At 40.1% G+C, this 16,081-nt stretch overlaps 1 protein-coding gene across 1 annotated transcript in view; it reads left to right on the plus strand.

The window, feature by feature from the left end:
• LOC124480219 (metabotropic glutamate receptor 4-like) overlaps positions 1-10,781 on the plus strand; it is a 78,393-nt gene extending 67,612 nt beyond the window's left edge. The window contains exons 7-10 of the mRNA XM_047039324.1: positions 790-926; positions 1,267-2,202; positions 7,388-7,634; positions 10,508-10,781. Coding sequence (XP_046895280.1) covers positions 790-926; positions 1,267-2,202; positions 7,388-7,634; positions 10,508-10,557 — 1,370 coding nt within the window. The 3' untranslated portion in view covers positions 10,558-10,781. The remainder of the gene's footprint in view (positions 1-789; positions 927-1,266; positions 2,203-7,387; positions 7,635-10,507) is intronic.
• Positions 10,782-16,081: the final 5,300 nt, after the last annotated feature.

A 16,081-nucleotide genomic window follows, 5' to 3' on the forward strand; every position in this document is an offset into this window, starting at 1 on the left:
GGTAGAAGAAAGGTGGTAGAGAAACAAAAAAAGAAAGGGAAAGTATGAGTGAGAGTAAGGAAAGGGGTTTAGATCCTATCTATGGCCTTCTCCCTTGTTTCTAGACAAAATAATATAGGGGAGCTGTGATTTCTCCTCTGGGCTCCCAACAGTAAATCTGTGAATCCCTGCACTCCTTGTTTAGAACACATCCAGTTTGGACAGGGCTTTGTGGTCTGGCTTAGTACCAGACAGACAGGCACTGAAAAACAGGATGAGGGGAGGAGTGTGCCTGTGGTAATCAGGCCCTGTGTTGTACTGAAGCTGAGAGAAACTCTGAGAGGGGACTTTTAGGACAACGTGTGACGGGGAAACTGAGGAGGCAGAATGTGAGGCAGAACTGAGAAGTGTGAAAGTGTGAAAGTATGAGAATAAGAACAGACAGCAGCTCTGGCCCCACCCAAAGGGGAGAGTCCAACTTTGCTGTCTAGATCCATTCTCTTACACCAATTAACAGAGAGGTTATAAACTCAAGGCCCTTCATTTAATCTCACTCACTAGTTGTGTATGACATTGGAGCAGGTTCTGATCTACCACTACAGCCTAAATAAAAGCAATGCATTAGTATATTGTTGCAGATTGCACTCTATCCATTCATCTCCAATCACATTTTGGTTCTCAGCATTTGCAGGTTTTAAGCAATGATGTGTGAGTTTTGGTCAATCTGAATACTAACATTATCCGTAACATGATTTCATAGAGTTTTGACATTGTGCAGTAGATCAAAGTAATTTGCTCTTTCTTCTGCAGGTATTGCTGGCACTCCTGTGGTCTTCAACGAGAACGGGGATGCCCCTGGCCGCTATGATATCTACCAGTACCAAATTAACAATGATACCAGAGAATACAGGATCATAGGAAATTGGACTGACCAGCTACATTTAGATGTAAGACTACACTGTTGTACAATAATGTGTTTGCCTTTTCTTAAACTATTTACATGAGAAATGGCAAAAATAACTGAATCCACACCAGGCCATGACAGTCAAGCTTAAAGTAAAGACAAATGACAGCAACTTTTTTTTCTAGTTTCATACATCTTCAACTGAAATAATTTTCCAATGGAAGCTTGTTAGGGCTGGTTTAAACGAGTGGGTATAGTGTGAGAAGTCAGAAAACTGTATGTACACAGACAATAATGCAGCATGGTACAATCTGAGTAAACAATTACATGAGTGGTGTGATGCTAGAGATATATAATGCTCTGCTGTACATTTCCCTCTCAAGACAAATGAGATGCAGTGGCCTGGTGGAACTCCCCAGGTTCCATCCTCCATTTGCAGCCAACCTTGTCGTCCAGGGGAGAGGAAGAAGACAGTGAAGGGCATCCCGTGCTGCTGGCACTGTGAACGCTGTGATGGCTACCAATACCAAGCCGACACTTACACATGCAAGATGTGTCGCTTTGATCTGAGGCCCAATGAGAACCATACCGCTTGCCAGCCCATTCCCATTGTCAAGCTAGAGTGGAATTCTCCCTGGGCAGTCATTCCTGTCCTCATTGCCATTCTGGGCATCATGGCTACTTTGTTTGTGGTGGTGACATTCATCCGATATAACGACACGCCCATTGTGAAGGCGTCAGGCCGTGAACTAAGCTATGTGCTGCTGACAGGTATCTTCCTGTGCTATGCTACTACATTCCTCATGATCTCTGCTCCTGACGTGGGCATCTGCTCCCTCAGGCGTATCTTCCTGGGCTTGGGCATGAGCATCAGCTACGCAGCACTGCTCACCAAGACCAACCGCATCTACCGCATCTTTGAGCAGGGCAAGATGTCTGTCAGTGCCCCCAGGTTCATCTCCCCAGCTTCCCAGCTGGTCATCACCTTCAGCTTGATCTCAGTGCAGCTGCTAGGGGTGTGCATCTGGTTCGGTATGGACCCATCCCAGGCCATCATTGACTATGAGGACCAGCGCTCAGCCAACCCAGACATGGCCCACGGTGTGCTCAAGTGTGATATCTCAGACCTGTCCCTGATATGCCTTCTGGGCTACAGCATGCTGCTCATGGTCACCTGTACAGTCTACGCCATTAAGACCAGAGGAGTGCCAGAGACCTTCAACGAGGCCAAGCCCATCGGCTTCACCATGTACACCACCTGCATTGTTTGGCTGGCCTTCATCCCCATCTTCTTTGGGACGTCACAGTCGACAGAGAAGGTAAATGTTCACTGAGTGAATACATGATCATTGCAACATACATGCGGTTCTGAATAAGTGGTTCAGGTCAATGATTTGTCCATTCATCCATAATACTTATGTTTACTTATTTTAAACAAGCCAATTGAGCAAGCCAATTAAGTACACTTGTGTATAGAGAATTGGGGATGGTTATTCTACTGGGAATTACATTTGCTTTCAATGTGAAGAAAATGTCAGACTCAAATTGCTTTTGCTGCATATATCAGTCTCTTGTGTTTATTGATGCCTCAGCTATTCATCATACTGTATACAGCAAGATGATGTGTTTTCTGCTCCACTGTTGGCTTTTAGGCTACTTTCATTCTTTGGATTGTTTTTCTGTGTTCGTTGATTTAGCTTCATTGAGCAATTGAGAAATAAGCATGCAGGTATTCATTTGGCTCATCCAAATCTGTAGTGATAAAGAAGAGAGATACCAACCCACAACATGCAGTACTTTCTTGATTGCACTGAAAATCATCATGACTTCTGTGTTCACTACTTAGTTATTGTAAACGTGATGTAACATTTACCAACACAATTTCAAGGAAACTATTTATTTTAGAACTTGTCCACCGGTCGTGTTCACACTTGTAGTTTGGTTCTCTTGGTTCCTGACAAAAAAAGACAATTATACATTTAGTCCTGGTTCGCTTAGGGGCATTTTTTACCACCGAACCTAAACAAATGGAATATGGATAGGGTCACAACCTGATTGGACACTGACAGCTATTAAACTTATCACTGAACATTTTGAACACTTCAGCATTTATGTGCGATTTTTTCGAGTAGGCCTATAGGGTACTTGAAATATGGTTGCCTCCCAACTCGGACGAAATGTTAATAAAGAGTTTGACCTCCTCGTTACTCCACATTTGCCCTTTGCTCATGTTACCACTCTAATGGGTTGCATCTGGTGACGTCAAATCATATTATTGGTCAGTTTAAATGTTTTTTGTCCGTGTTGAGTAACGTTCACATATCAATCGTACTACGTACACCAGAGATCATTTGAAAGCGTACCCTACTTTTCAAGCGGTCCCGCTCCACTTGTATGGTGAGCACCAGGGTTTGAATGACAGCGCTCACACTTGTGCAAATTACCCGCACTAAAAGCAATCGCACAAGCGTTCGTTTTAATCGAACCAAACCTTCTAAGTGTTTCCAATGTGTGATTGTATCACACGGACAGACCTAAGGCAAAAGTTATGATCAAAAGTATGGATAAAATGCCAATAGCCAAAGGCGTATTGACATGGCACAATGTTATTCTAATATAGTAATTCATCATTGCATTTAATCTTGCTGCAGAGGTTTCATATTATTTTACTTTGTAAAGATATGAGTGGACTTTGAGAGAGAGAAAAAAAGCAATCTGTTGATGCCATGTCAATCCCTCTAAATGTCACTGCCTTTCTTTTAATATCATTCCCCATTTCCTCTTCCAGTTCATGGTCCATTATTGTTTCCGTGATAAAGCAATAAGAAATGTAACGCTACTATGAATTTGTGAATGAAATGTGAGTCATATGTTAGATGCATGCATTCAATATTGAAATGTTTCCCTCAGTCTTTGAAATGTCAGGTCTCTACTAGCTTCCAGCAGACACTGCCATGCCTAGTGAGTATTGAGAAAACCTGTGTACGTAGTTTTTTGATTGTATTACTTTAGCAGATGGTTTTATCCAAATAGACATATAAAATGTGCATTTAAACAGAGGAAAGTGTAGATTTACAAGTGGAAAGTTTCAACAGTTTTTTGGTATCCAAAGAACGAATTGTATTTTACCAGGCACAATGCAACATTTCACTCTATATAGTACAATGCAATAAGAACAGCATCATATCTAAAGTGCAAGACAGTAAACATGTTTTTAGGTGCTGTCTGTTTACAGGACAGTGCTTTAAGTAGAATCTCAATTGCAACCTGCAGAAAAGGACAGCTAAGCGAAAAGTGATTAGCATGGAATCCACCCACTTCGGTAAACGGGCCCATTAGAAAAGAAAAGCATGGGAATTTGAGGAAGAGGGAGAAAACAACACAATGTCCTATGGGTTGAAATCATAACACAATGTAGATGTGGACATGCCTACTATACGTTCTAAGAGATTCACATACAATGGACTGTATATTTTAAGTTGACCAGTAACAGAAATTACTCCAAACCAGTAGAACATATCAACACATAATCCATAACAAACATGGGCCTCTTGAGACAAAAAAAAAGAAATAATCTACATTTTCTGTATTTACCTACTTAGATATGAGAAATGATTTGCTGACATGAACAGACCTAAAATCAAATTAATTGGTTGTCTGTATCTTATTGACTTTACTTGATTATGTACTGTAGGATATATTAAAATAAGCTTTGCTTTATTTTAAATATACCTCACCTTTACTAAAGGGTTACTTTTCTTGGGTCTTATATAATAACGAATGCCATGAAAATAACAATAGAAATGGAAGGGAAGGCCAAGCTAAGAAATCCATTAAAAGGCTGAGTCCCCTATTTGACTGGTAGGGTAGAACAGGCACAGAGCGTGTTGGGTGGCAGCAGACTGGCAGGTAGTGATAATGCTCTGTTAATTGTGCCATTGTTTTATTGTTTGAAAGGAGCTTGGCACAGGACTACGTCCACTGTGTGTTTGAGAAAGAGGACATGAGGACTGATTGGCAGTGTTGTTTGGACAAAGCTCATCATGCATGATGAAGTGTTCTGCCAATTATGGCTGTTTGACTTTTATGTGACAAAAAACAGGGAGCATGGCATTCTGTTGTTAAACACTTTCCCTCAGCATGACTCCAAAGGAGCAACAACGGGAAAAAACTCCTAGTTGAAAGTGGTTGGAATTACATTTAGAGGCAGGAGAGAGGTATATGTATATTCTCTGTTGTAGCATAAAAGCAGATGATAAATGTCCATAAAATCACAACAAAGCCTTAAAATGTGTTTCTTATCTGGTTCACTTCAAAGGCAGCTTATACTGTCTTGCAACCATTGAAGGCAATAATATGTAATGACTAATGTCTTCAAATGTTTTACTGCAAATAGAACTGAGCCAATAGGAAAGCAAAGTCAAAAAAATGGTCATGACTGCAGCTCCTTTGATGTTGCTGAGGACTAAACGATCTCACACATGAGGATGGCTGTAGAATTTAAATAACTGCAGTTTCTTTGAAATAATCGGATAATCTTATTGATGCATTATTTATGTTTTCATGTTGTTGTCTATTCCCAATGCTGTATGAGCCATGTCAGTGTGATATTATGTACCAACTGAAAAATTCTGGCATCTGCAATAATGCAGAGGCAGTATCTCTTTATGGGTCTAAGGGTGGTGATTGGACCTGTGTCATTTATGGTTTTGACAAAGCTGTGTGGTGAGGGCCTGCCTTAAAGATGGAAAATATGTTTTGTCTCCAATTTGAATCCACAGTACAATACTTCTTATACTGCGGTGATACATCAGCTGGCTGAATCAGAAAACTGCTGCCCTGTTACTTTGGAAATACATTCTCCCTCCTGTACAGGATTGTTGTGTCTCAAGACTTTCTCTTAAGCGTCCATCCACCGCTATGCCGATGAGGCAGATTGGCGATCATATCAGGTTGTCAAGGTTAATTTATGTCACCTGAGCTGGCAGAAGGGAGCAGGGGTCCAGGCCCTCTCACAGAGTGACTCCACCTTGTACTCAGGGGGACAGCAATATTGTGCTGAAGTCACCCCAGGCCGTATGTAATCTTCTCAGGAGATTACAAACTCCCCCTCCATCACAAGGGAATGCTTGGGTGCTACGTGCAGCGTGATAGACTTCGAGGTCGCTTTCATTTTGCACAGACCTGCAAGTCATCTCAGAGGATGTGTCTTTGGGAGCTTCCCATGTGCAGATTCAGAATCCAATTCCATAAAGGCATCATTGTATGTTTCAACAAATATTTAAATTATTGCATTGTTCTCTTTCATTTGAAAGCATTTGCATACATAACACGGTTCAGGGAAATTATACTCTGTGTAATAGGCTAATATGATAGTCTGTAAACTGCCAGGTAAATGCTGCTGTTCCCGTATAAAATCTGAAAACCATATTCAGAAAGGTTAATCCGCTCCAATACACAAACATGCTTTCAAGGTATGAAATGAGATGACTGCTGAAAATTAACTTACTCTCTATAACTGTAAGAAATTAAATTGATTGTAATTTTATTTCCAAACATTTATAAAAGCAAATTTATGATATACACTTAAATCTACAATAATAATAAGAGATGTCAAGGCCCAACACATGTTGAGAAACATATCATTTATAGCTTTTGACATTCTCATGACTAACGACCCTGTGGGTTAGCATTTCCCTTGCCACGCCATTCAGTCACTCGGGATGTCTGTGAATGTAATGTCACTCTCAACCTGAGGCAAATCTGTTAGAGGGGTGGTTGGTTGTGAGCTGTATTTCCAATTGACACCCTTGTCCTTTTCCGCAACAACTCTTAAACTGAAGAGAGAAGAGACTTGTGTTTCAAATACAATGTTGTCCACCTTGGAGGACTAGAACATTTCCCTGGATCACTTCTGAGTTCTGTGGAGCGCTAGAAATTACAGTACCTGTTTTCCTAAATGATATCCGTTTTTTATACAGTACCATGTTTCTCAGTGGTTGTCCGGAACAGTTTTAAGATTAGTTTAGACTTTGCTCAGAAATGTCAGTTGTACTTATGTACTATGTATTTGTCTAGCAAAAAAGATTGAAATACACATTTGTTCTTCATGTTTATCCATATCCAACTTCATGCTAAGTTGGATAGTACAGTAGTCCAAATGTTAATCAAAGATAGTGACAAATCAGGAAGAATCCTGCATCACTAATGAAAAATAAACATGCATCAATACAACCACAAGCACTTGTGACAATGAACAAGACACCTGTTCCGTATGTCCCAATATTATAATCTTAGATCTGATGGTGACAATGTGTCGGAGTTCTCAGACTTAAGCTAACTACAGTATACAGTAGATGTTGTAGTCATGTGTGATTTTGCAGCTCTTATCTACATTTAGTCATTTAGCAAACACTCTTATCTCACTCTGGCCTCTTCAACTAAAGCATCACTGTCCTGGTGTAACAACAATGTCCTGTTATTTTATTTTCTCCTGTCCACCAGATGTACATCCAGACCACCACGCTGACCATCTCTGTGAGTCTGAGTGCCTCTGTGTCGCTGGGGATGCTCTACATGCCCAAGGTCTACGTGGTCCTCTTTCACCCTGAACAAAACGTGCCCAAGCGCAAACGCAGCCTCAAGGCAGTGGTCACCGCAGCAACCATGTCTAACAAGTTCAACCCCAAGGGCGGCCTCAGGCCCAACGGAGAGGCCAAGTCTGAACTCTGTGAAAGCCTAGAGACACAAGGTGAGTAGCCACCCAAGGCTCCCAGGTTGGCAGGCTAGGAACATGATAATAGAGGTCAGTAAACTCACAAATGATACTGTTTTTTGTACTTCATCTTGACTTACAGTAATTTCATTAAGTCAGTGAGCTGTTTTAGGGCAACAGTAGCTGGCTTGAAAACAAATAAATAAAGTGCAAGCTTTTAGTGCATGTAAGCATAATTTATGCTTTTGTTATTTTACACTACAACAACTTCAGAAAATTAACCGGTGTTATGTGAGGTGTGCACTTCTTGGGTGTGCACTTCCTCTGCCAGATAATTATACTTGATCTTATACTCCAACTGAAGCATTGCATCAAAGCAGAGCAGGTAATCAGGATTCAGGGTGGATCAATATATATTTAGGTGACAGAAAACACGGCTGATTAACTCTCCAGCATCCAGGGATTTCTCATCAATAAACAGGAGGAGGCACTGCATGCTTTAACATGTCAGTCATGGCCTGACACATCCACCAGACAAAAAAGTAATCAACACATTGTAGCCAAAACATGTTCTCCAAAAAACAACTATTAAAAAGCATTTGGACCTAAAGCATCACTCCAACCAATCAATTTAAATACAACACCATGGATGTCAATTCAGTATGTCTAATTTTTCACCTTTGTAACAAAAAACATTTGTACTTCCTTTCAATGAGCAGGCAGGAAATCTTGCAATATGTCACTCCTTACAATACATGCAATTCCTCACGTTGGACATTTCAAGGAGAAAATGACTGTAGCTAGAGGGTAAAAAACGAGTAAATAGTGGTAGATAAAGGGGTGGTTAATCTTGCCCTGAATTTGAAGGTATTCTTCTCAGGTAGTTTTGTGGGATGTAAGACTATCTGTCTGATCGACCGTATCTGATTTGCAAGTGTCTAGTATGTCCACATGGATGAATCCTTTTCCTCTGCTTGTGGAAAATGTGATCATGGCACTAAGATGAGATGCCAGATCATTTTCACAACATGAGTCTTGACTGTGACCTGGATCCTGTGGTTGAACCTGGAGGACTAACAGCTGCTCTTTGTGCTTGTATGTCAGACTGTGGAGAGGGAGGGGAACCATGTGAGGGGCTTTAGACTCTCAGGTAACTTGAAGAATATCAAGCTTGCCTCCCAACACTGTTTGAACACTTTCCTCACCTTATGTTTGTGCTAATGTTCACATGGATTCCATGCTTGCCTTAGCTGTGCACTGAACTTATCAGCCGTCCTGCCCTTGGCTATAATACAACACCCCCAATAGTATTAGACAATCTTCTCCCTCACAGACACATTTTTAAGCCACAAACATTAACATGGATAGACAATGTTGACGTGTCATACTGCAAATGGCCAATGAATGTGCTGAATCCTGATCCGTGCTAATGTGGCGAGATGACACCACTCTGCATGAATGTGGGGGACAAGTGATAGCCGCATGTCCCCTGTAATTTGTTTCCCGTGTTGACAAACTGAGGAATTTGTGGTAATGGGACATACAACAACAATAAGAGTGGAGAGGGAATGACAGATGGGACTGCCAGCTCCAATTCTTTCTGGACCATCTATTTTTTATCTTGGCCTCGCAGCGCATAAATATTCAAATAAGGTTCATTTATCAATCCTTCTCTAGGTGAGAATGATGGTGAAATGGAGAGATCCCTCCACAAAACACACATGCACACAGGAACACAGTCACACACACACACACTTACAAACACACACACATACCTGATGTCCATCACACATCCCTTTCCTCTGGAATCTTTGCCCCCCACTTAGGCTGTCAGCAGTCCACAATTGGATTTATCCCCTCTGACTCTCTCAATCAGTGAGCAGGCTGCTAGCAACACGATTGTCAGATTGGTATTGTGATTACAACACAGCATGCAAGCTGATGACAATTCACAAACACACACACACACCTGACTCCAGGAGAGACCATGTTGGGTCAGATTCTGTGTTAGGGCTTTGTCCCTTTTGTTCTGGTACACAGCCAGCAAATGTTCTTCCCTCAGGCACTACACCGCTTACTCCCAACTACACAAGGCCAGTAAACAAAACAGGCATCAAATACTGTGCTATTGACTGCCAAATACAGGCATGCCAAACAGCAGTGGTCCTTATTTTCTAAATGGTCTACTGTACGTTCTAATGAGTTACACATTTGTTTACTGTGTTAGGTTAAATGTCACATTAAATATTATAGTTTGCAACTTATTATTTTACTTTCTCCCAGATGGGTCTGTACTGCAACATTATTGAAAGCACTGCATGTTTTGCTTGGTACACAGAGTGCAATCTTATGTCTCAGCATGTAGTTCTTGGGTTTTGCATTTGAATGAGCCAAACTGCATCACATACTGTACTAGAAACTGTATGCATAAATGAAAAAATCTAAAATTGTCCTTGCATCAGGACATGCTATGAAGCGGGTACGGTATGTAACATAGTATTCAGAAAATGAAAGCTAGAGTAGAGCAAGTTTTCCCATAGAGTTTGATTTTCTTCACAGCTTTAGCCTGTTCACCTGCTCGCCTTGTGATAAACTATATCTGCATTTAGATATAATATTCAGATTGCAAAACATTCTTTAGGTATTGAAAATGTTCTTGTGATACTAAACGGCAGAAATGAATGATGTTACTCAATGCTTGCTATTCATATCAATTACCTTGTGACCATGGTTGGATCCACCTACACTCCCTAGTGACAAATGTCTGATGGAGTCATGCATTTAGAAAACCTGGCCAAGCAATTATTGGAATGGTCTGAGATAAGGGATTTCAAAATGATTCAATTAGTCTTTATTCAATCTCAATGTGTTTTGCTCAATGTTTCTTTTTCTCACTTCTCCATGCACAGCTTTGGCTTCCAAGCAGACGTACATCAGTTACAGTAACCACGCCACCTAAAAAAGAATACAGTTCCTTTCCATGCTGAACAAGGACCTGCCTGTGGAATGAACCCCAGAACTGGAACACACATGAAAAAGGAAAAAAGAAAAGGTGAAAAAGAATAATCACTACAAATACAGAATGGATGTCAACTCCATGAGGACGTGTCAAGGTTTAAATACCACACAAAACTAGAGGGGCAGTTCCCTCTGGGGATGGGGAGGTGGAGGGTGTCAGGGAGATGTGACAGTGAAGTTTCCTCCTCCCTCTCCCCTCCCTCCTTGAAAACGAGAGATGACAAGCAGTAACATTTCCAAATTCAGACTGGGAGAGTGACGGAGAAACAGTTTTCCTTCTGGAGTGTCTTTTGTTATGTTCTCTCTCACACCCACTTGAACCTTTTCTGTGATAGTGACTAAATTTTTTTTTTCCTCAGTCTACAATTATTTGAAGTCTGGTGATAACAAGGCTGGTAAAATGTAGCCATTTTACTTTAAACATTGCAAAACTAACTGGAAACTTTATTTTTGTATTATTCTATTGTTGCTGTGTGGGATGTTTGTTGAATTTAAAGTAAACATTGTGTTGTCATTCAGTTTACAAAACAAAGATGCTGTCAGTTTGGTCATGTTGACAATGGTTTATGCAACACTATGACCTTTGGTATGCCTTATCATTCAATGCTACAGCATGGATTAAATACTGTACATTATTTCTACAGTCGACTTAAGAAGGTATGGGAAATCCAAGCAAACAGTTGGTACTACCTGTACTCAAGTAGTCTGTAATAATGACAATCCCATCCAATTTTATCTAAGCAGTCCTTGTGTCCACTGTCCAGTCCTTGAGCATGCCCACAGAAGCATCATGTGTACTGTGCTGTGTTGTCAACGTCTATGGAATGCAACATCTGTGAGGATCATAGTTTAAATGAATTGTTTCAGTGACATAATTTTGGGGTACCAGTGAGTGAACAAAGGCTTTGAATACCCCATACCTTGAAAGAGTATGTGCTCATCGGACCTAGCATCAGTAAATGTCAGCCAAGCCAGACTTGTCCCTGGCTGCAATGTTGTTGATCATGATGATAAACATACATTTTTCTGTTGAATTGACTATGGTTCCATTAGCGGTGATGTAGGCTGGTTCATTTTGGAGGCTTCTTCAGTTCAGTGTATTTCTCCTCTCTTCACAACCATTCATATTGTGCTTCTTTAAAAGGTCATTGTATAATATCCAGAAGGAAAACTATGGAAGAAGAAGATTATAAACACCATTTGAACCAGAAGACAAAGCCTGTGGTTGGATTCATGTCTCTCAGCTCTCAGCATCAATAAACATTTCAGATGTTGCAGAAAAATGAAACTGTTATTTTTCTTGATTTTATAAAGTATTGTGGGATTGTTTGTGTTTGTGAATATGATGATTTTATGCTTTTTGCCTTTCCCCTCATAATTCCCCCCCCCCCAACACTTCGTCTATGTTGCAAAATAGAGTATGTAAGTGCTGACCGAAATTAAATGGCAAGTTAATGTACGTTATTAAAAAGTGATTGATCATGCTTTATGTAATGACCTATTAAAAAAGAAAGCTAAAAAATTACAGTGCCTGGATATTTATGAATTACATATAGAAAACTGGAAAATGTGTAGAGCATGTTCATTTTTATACAAAATATTTCTAATAAAATACTGTTTTGCTAATGAAAGTGTTGATTCTTTTTGTTTTGGAAAAATAGATATGTATGCACCATATGCTATCTTGAAGTAAATGTTACGTAAGTTTTTACTGGTCCTCATTTGTAGCTTGGGAGTAAAAGAAACTCAATAGCTGGGACTGATTTACACTGCAGTGGGCACATATCATTTGTGGTCTTAGTCTGTGTACATGATCAAACATATTGTAGGCAGAGGCACAATTATGCAATGCACCAGCACCCACCCTTCACAACACTGTGTAAATCATATACAATGACAAAAAACTAAGGTTGAGCAAACACATGTCCCTGACAAGGAATAATGTGTACTGTAGCTGGAACATTGAGATAATGAAGTAACGACTCGATTCAAGAAGTATCTGAGAGTATGAGTAAAACAAAAATATGTGATCATTCCAATTTAAAAGATCAAATCTGAATCAGCATTGTGATATAGAGCAACGTTTAAGATGTAGGTATGATTTGTGGGATTTGTGTGACAAATTAAAAATAAAACTGTACAAAATGTTATTTTTATGGCCCTTTTTACAAGCAATTTCTCAGAGGGCTTTACAGATGCCTATAGATCAGAACTTATACTGTAACCAACCTAAATCCTCAAAGCAGACAAGTATAAAATCCCAATAAACTTCGGAACCCTTCCACGAGAGAGCCCTTCCTCTACAGTGTTGGTGATACAGAGGTGCAAAGCATGCTGTAGGCTCGAGACAATTCAGCAATAAAAAATTTTTTTTTGCAAATGTGTGAATGTTGAAGTCACACAAATTCAGAGTTCTGCATTTGCAGAGCATCAAAAATGTCCTACATTGATACTTGTCAGTTTGGGGCAGCGGTCAGCTACAGGACTGGGAAGTAAAGGATCAGTGTAAAACCACAAGACAAGTCAGGTAGGATTCAGCATGGAACTCTCTATTGTCCTTCAGGTCATTCGAGACTAGTGGCTGCAAGGTTGTGTATGTCAAAATGTTAGCAAACTAGCAACCTGGCAGATGTTGGCAGCTCAACACCCCAGACCAGTGAGGTGGAGTGAAAGAGAAAGGTTAGAGGCTGCAGAAGAGAAAGTGGCCAGTTAAATGTAAGCTTCATAGTGCAGGGGTTCAGCCGGAAGATGTAGCCTTAAACATTGAGACAGTGTTAGCCTCACTGTTTGAAAGAGGAAGTCTAATCCAAAGGAGAGAAGCTCCTGTATGAAAAAGCCCTGCCCCCCTCTGTTTTTTTCTAATACTGCTACTGTAGCGTGTAGAGGCATGTTATTTTCCATCTGACAATTGTTGATATTATGTGTGGAAGATAGAGCTTACATTAGCTTCACCTACATCCGAATATGAAGATAAATATATCTGCTTGTAAAATGCTTTCTTTCAATCCACATTCTCTACATTGGTGTTTATGTAGTATTAATGTCACATGCGCATAATAAATGTCACCTAGGAGGCAAATCTTAGGTCTTCCTACATGATTTAAAACATCGGAATTTCAACAGTGAAATCTGACAAACACCTCACGTCATCATGGCCTGTGGCTGAATCTGTACTCTTCCATCAAAATGGAACAGGATAGGATTCTAATATTCCACATTGTCATTTTTATAGCTGAATCTTAAAAAAACGTGTTGTTCACAGGCGTAAATGTTGTCTGCAGCATTGCAGGAAAGACAAATTAATATCCGCGTCAGACAGAAAATGTTAAAGCACAACGTACGTACTGGTACTAGGTGGTCCACTCAGATTAAGGAATTTTCCTTCTTCAGTCCATCAGGTTTAATGAACCTAGATCATAAATCAAATACATTAATATCACCAACTCTTAATGGCCGGGTTTCCCAGATTCGTTAAGAAGCTCTTAACGCTAAGAGCTTCTTAAGAACGTTTTAAGAGCGCTCTAGAACGCTCTAAGAACGTTCTTAAGAAGTTCTTAACGTTAAGAGCTTCTTAACGAATCTGGGAAACCCGGCTAATGTGGGTTGCCAGTACAACTGAAGTAAGGCAGTCATGTGTGGTGTTGAAGTTAGGGGTCAGGAGCTGTCTGTTATCTGCACAGCTTTGTGTCCAGGGACATTTAAACCTTATCTCTGTGCAGGTATCTTACCTCTATGCAGTTGAAGTTATTTCTGCTACACAGGGCTTCGTGTGGTGCAGGAGGACAGCATGAGCAGAACAAGGAGAGGATAAATGTTATATTGCTGAGGCAAAACTTTGGGGTTTCATATTTGGAACTATCCATACTAAGACTGGGAAATATCTGTAATGTTTCCAGTAGTGTGATCCTTTCTGGAAACAGTAAATGCTGAGAGTAAATTCAATCGTATTTTGTCAAATGAGTTAGACATAACTAAGATTCTGAGAGAGAAGACCAAAGCTCATGTTCATCTGTCATCACAATCACACACCTGATGACCAGTGGCAAATCACCTCACTTACACGTCTGATTCCCATCGGCCAATCACAACATACACAGGTCGATAGGTGGCTTTATTTTACAACCTGTCTTATGCTCTTTTCCTGGACTCTTCAGCTCCTCTTTCTGCTACCCAGGCACCTCGAGGGTATTGGCCAGGGCACCAGGAAGTCTAGGACTCAACTGCCAAAGCCAGTGTCTTCTGCCTGGATCACTCTCATTTATTCATTACGTAATACATGCATTGTTGTTACTTCAACTAAAACGTCAGTCAGTTGTTGGAACTTGTGAACTTGTGAAAGAACAGTGCAACACAAATAAGCATCTCCGAAACAAAGAGAAAAACAATTCATTTCATATGCTGAAAACTATCACTTATTATTGCACCCTGTTTGCAGTAACGGTCTGTCTTTTTGTGGTGTGATCCATAAAAAGTGGCCCATGGGAGCAATCAGTGCAACATCCTTGTTGACAGGTTTTCTCTTTGTTTAAAAAAAAAACTGTAAACTACTGATGATTTGATCTTCTTTCATTTTATTGAAAGTTTAGAAGGACAGGCAACTAAAGCAGCATGTGAGCACCAATATAATCATTCTTAGACCCAAGTTTTTTATTCAGTTTAAAGTTGGTTTTCTGGACACAGCTTAAACTTAGTCCGACATTACAAACATTTATTAAGATCCTTCTTAACTGTTGGCTCAAAATTCTTTCAGACATGATTTTATAAAACATGTAGTAACTTCCATGGGCATAGTCCTTCAAATCATATGAGATGGGAAGATTTCAGGAAACTCAGTTTAAATTAATTGATACAAATACCAGCACTGCAGACATATCCCTACTATAAGTAATTCAAATTACCAAGGTGAAAATTCACTATGGATAATAACAGCAATTTCTGGATCTCAAATTAACTTAACACACCACATTGCAGCATCAGACCTTAAAGAGAACTGTATGAGAGAGGAACATTCCGTTTAGTTCCAGACTGCCTCTTCTGAAAGTAAAGAAGCTTGGTGAGAGCTTCAAACCCCCTCAGCAGGCAATCAAGACCCTCTGAAACCACACCAAATACCGAATTGTCATCTGAGGTGACCAAAAAAGTTGTATTCTTTAATATATCAAGTGGTGGATCTCATTTTGTTATGCATTATTCAGACAAAATTCACAGACAAAGTACTGTTGCGGTCAAGATAGTGTACAATGAAGTTTTCAGTTTGGAGTTAATCTAAGTTATGAGACTCATTCCGTAGTATGTTAGTGTATCTCAGTGTGTGTGTATGTGTGTGGAGTATATATGCAAGTGTGTGTATGAGCATGTGTTTGTGTGTGTTTATCCCGGCATTGTTGTTGGGGGCAGTGATTTAGGATCAGCAAGGCTCCATCTCATCACTCTTCACATACAGTACTGTACACAGGCTTCCCTCC

Source organism: Hypomesus transpacificus, chromosome 18, assembly GCF_021917145.1.
Source record: "Hypomesus transpacificus isolate Combined female chromosome 18, fHypTra1, whole genome shotgun sequence".
NCBI lineage: Eukaryota > Metazoa > Chordata > Actinopteri > Osmeriformes > Osmeridae > Hypomesus > Hypomesus transpacificus.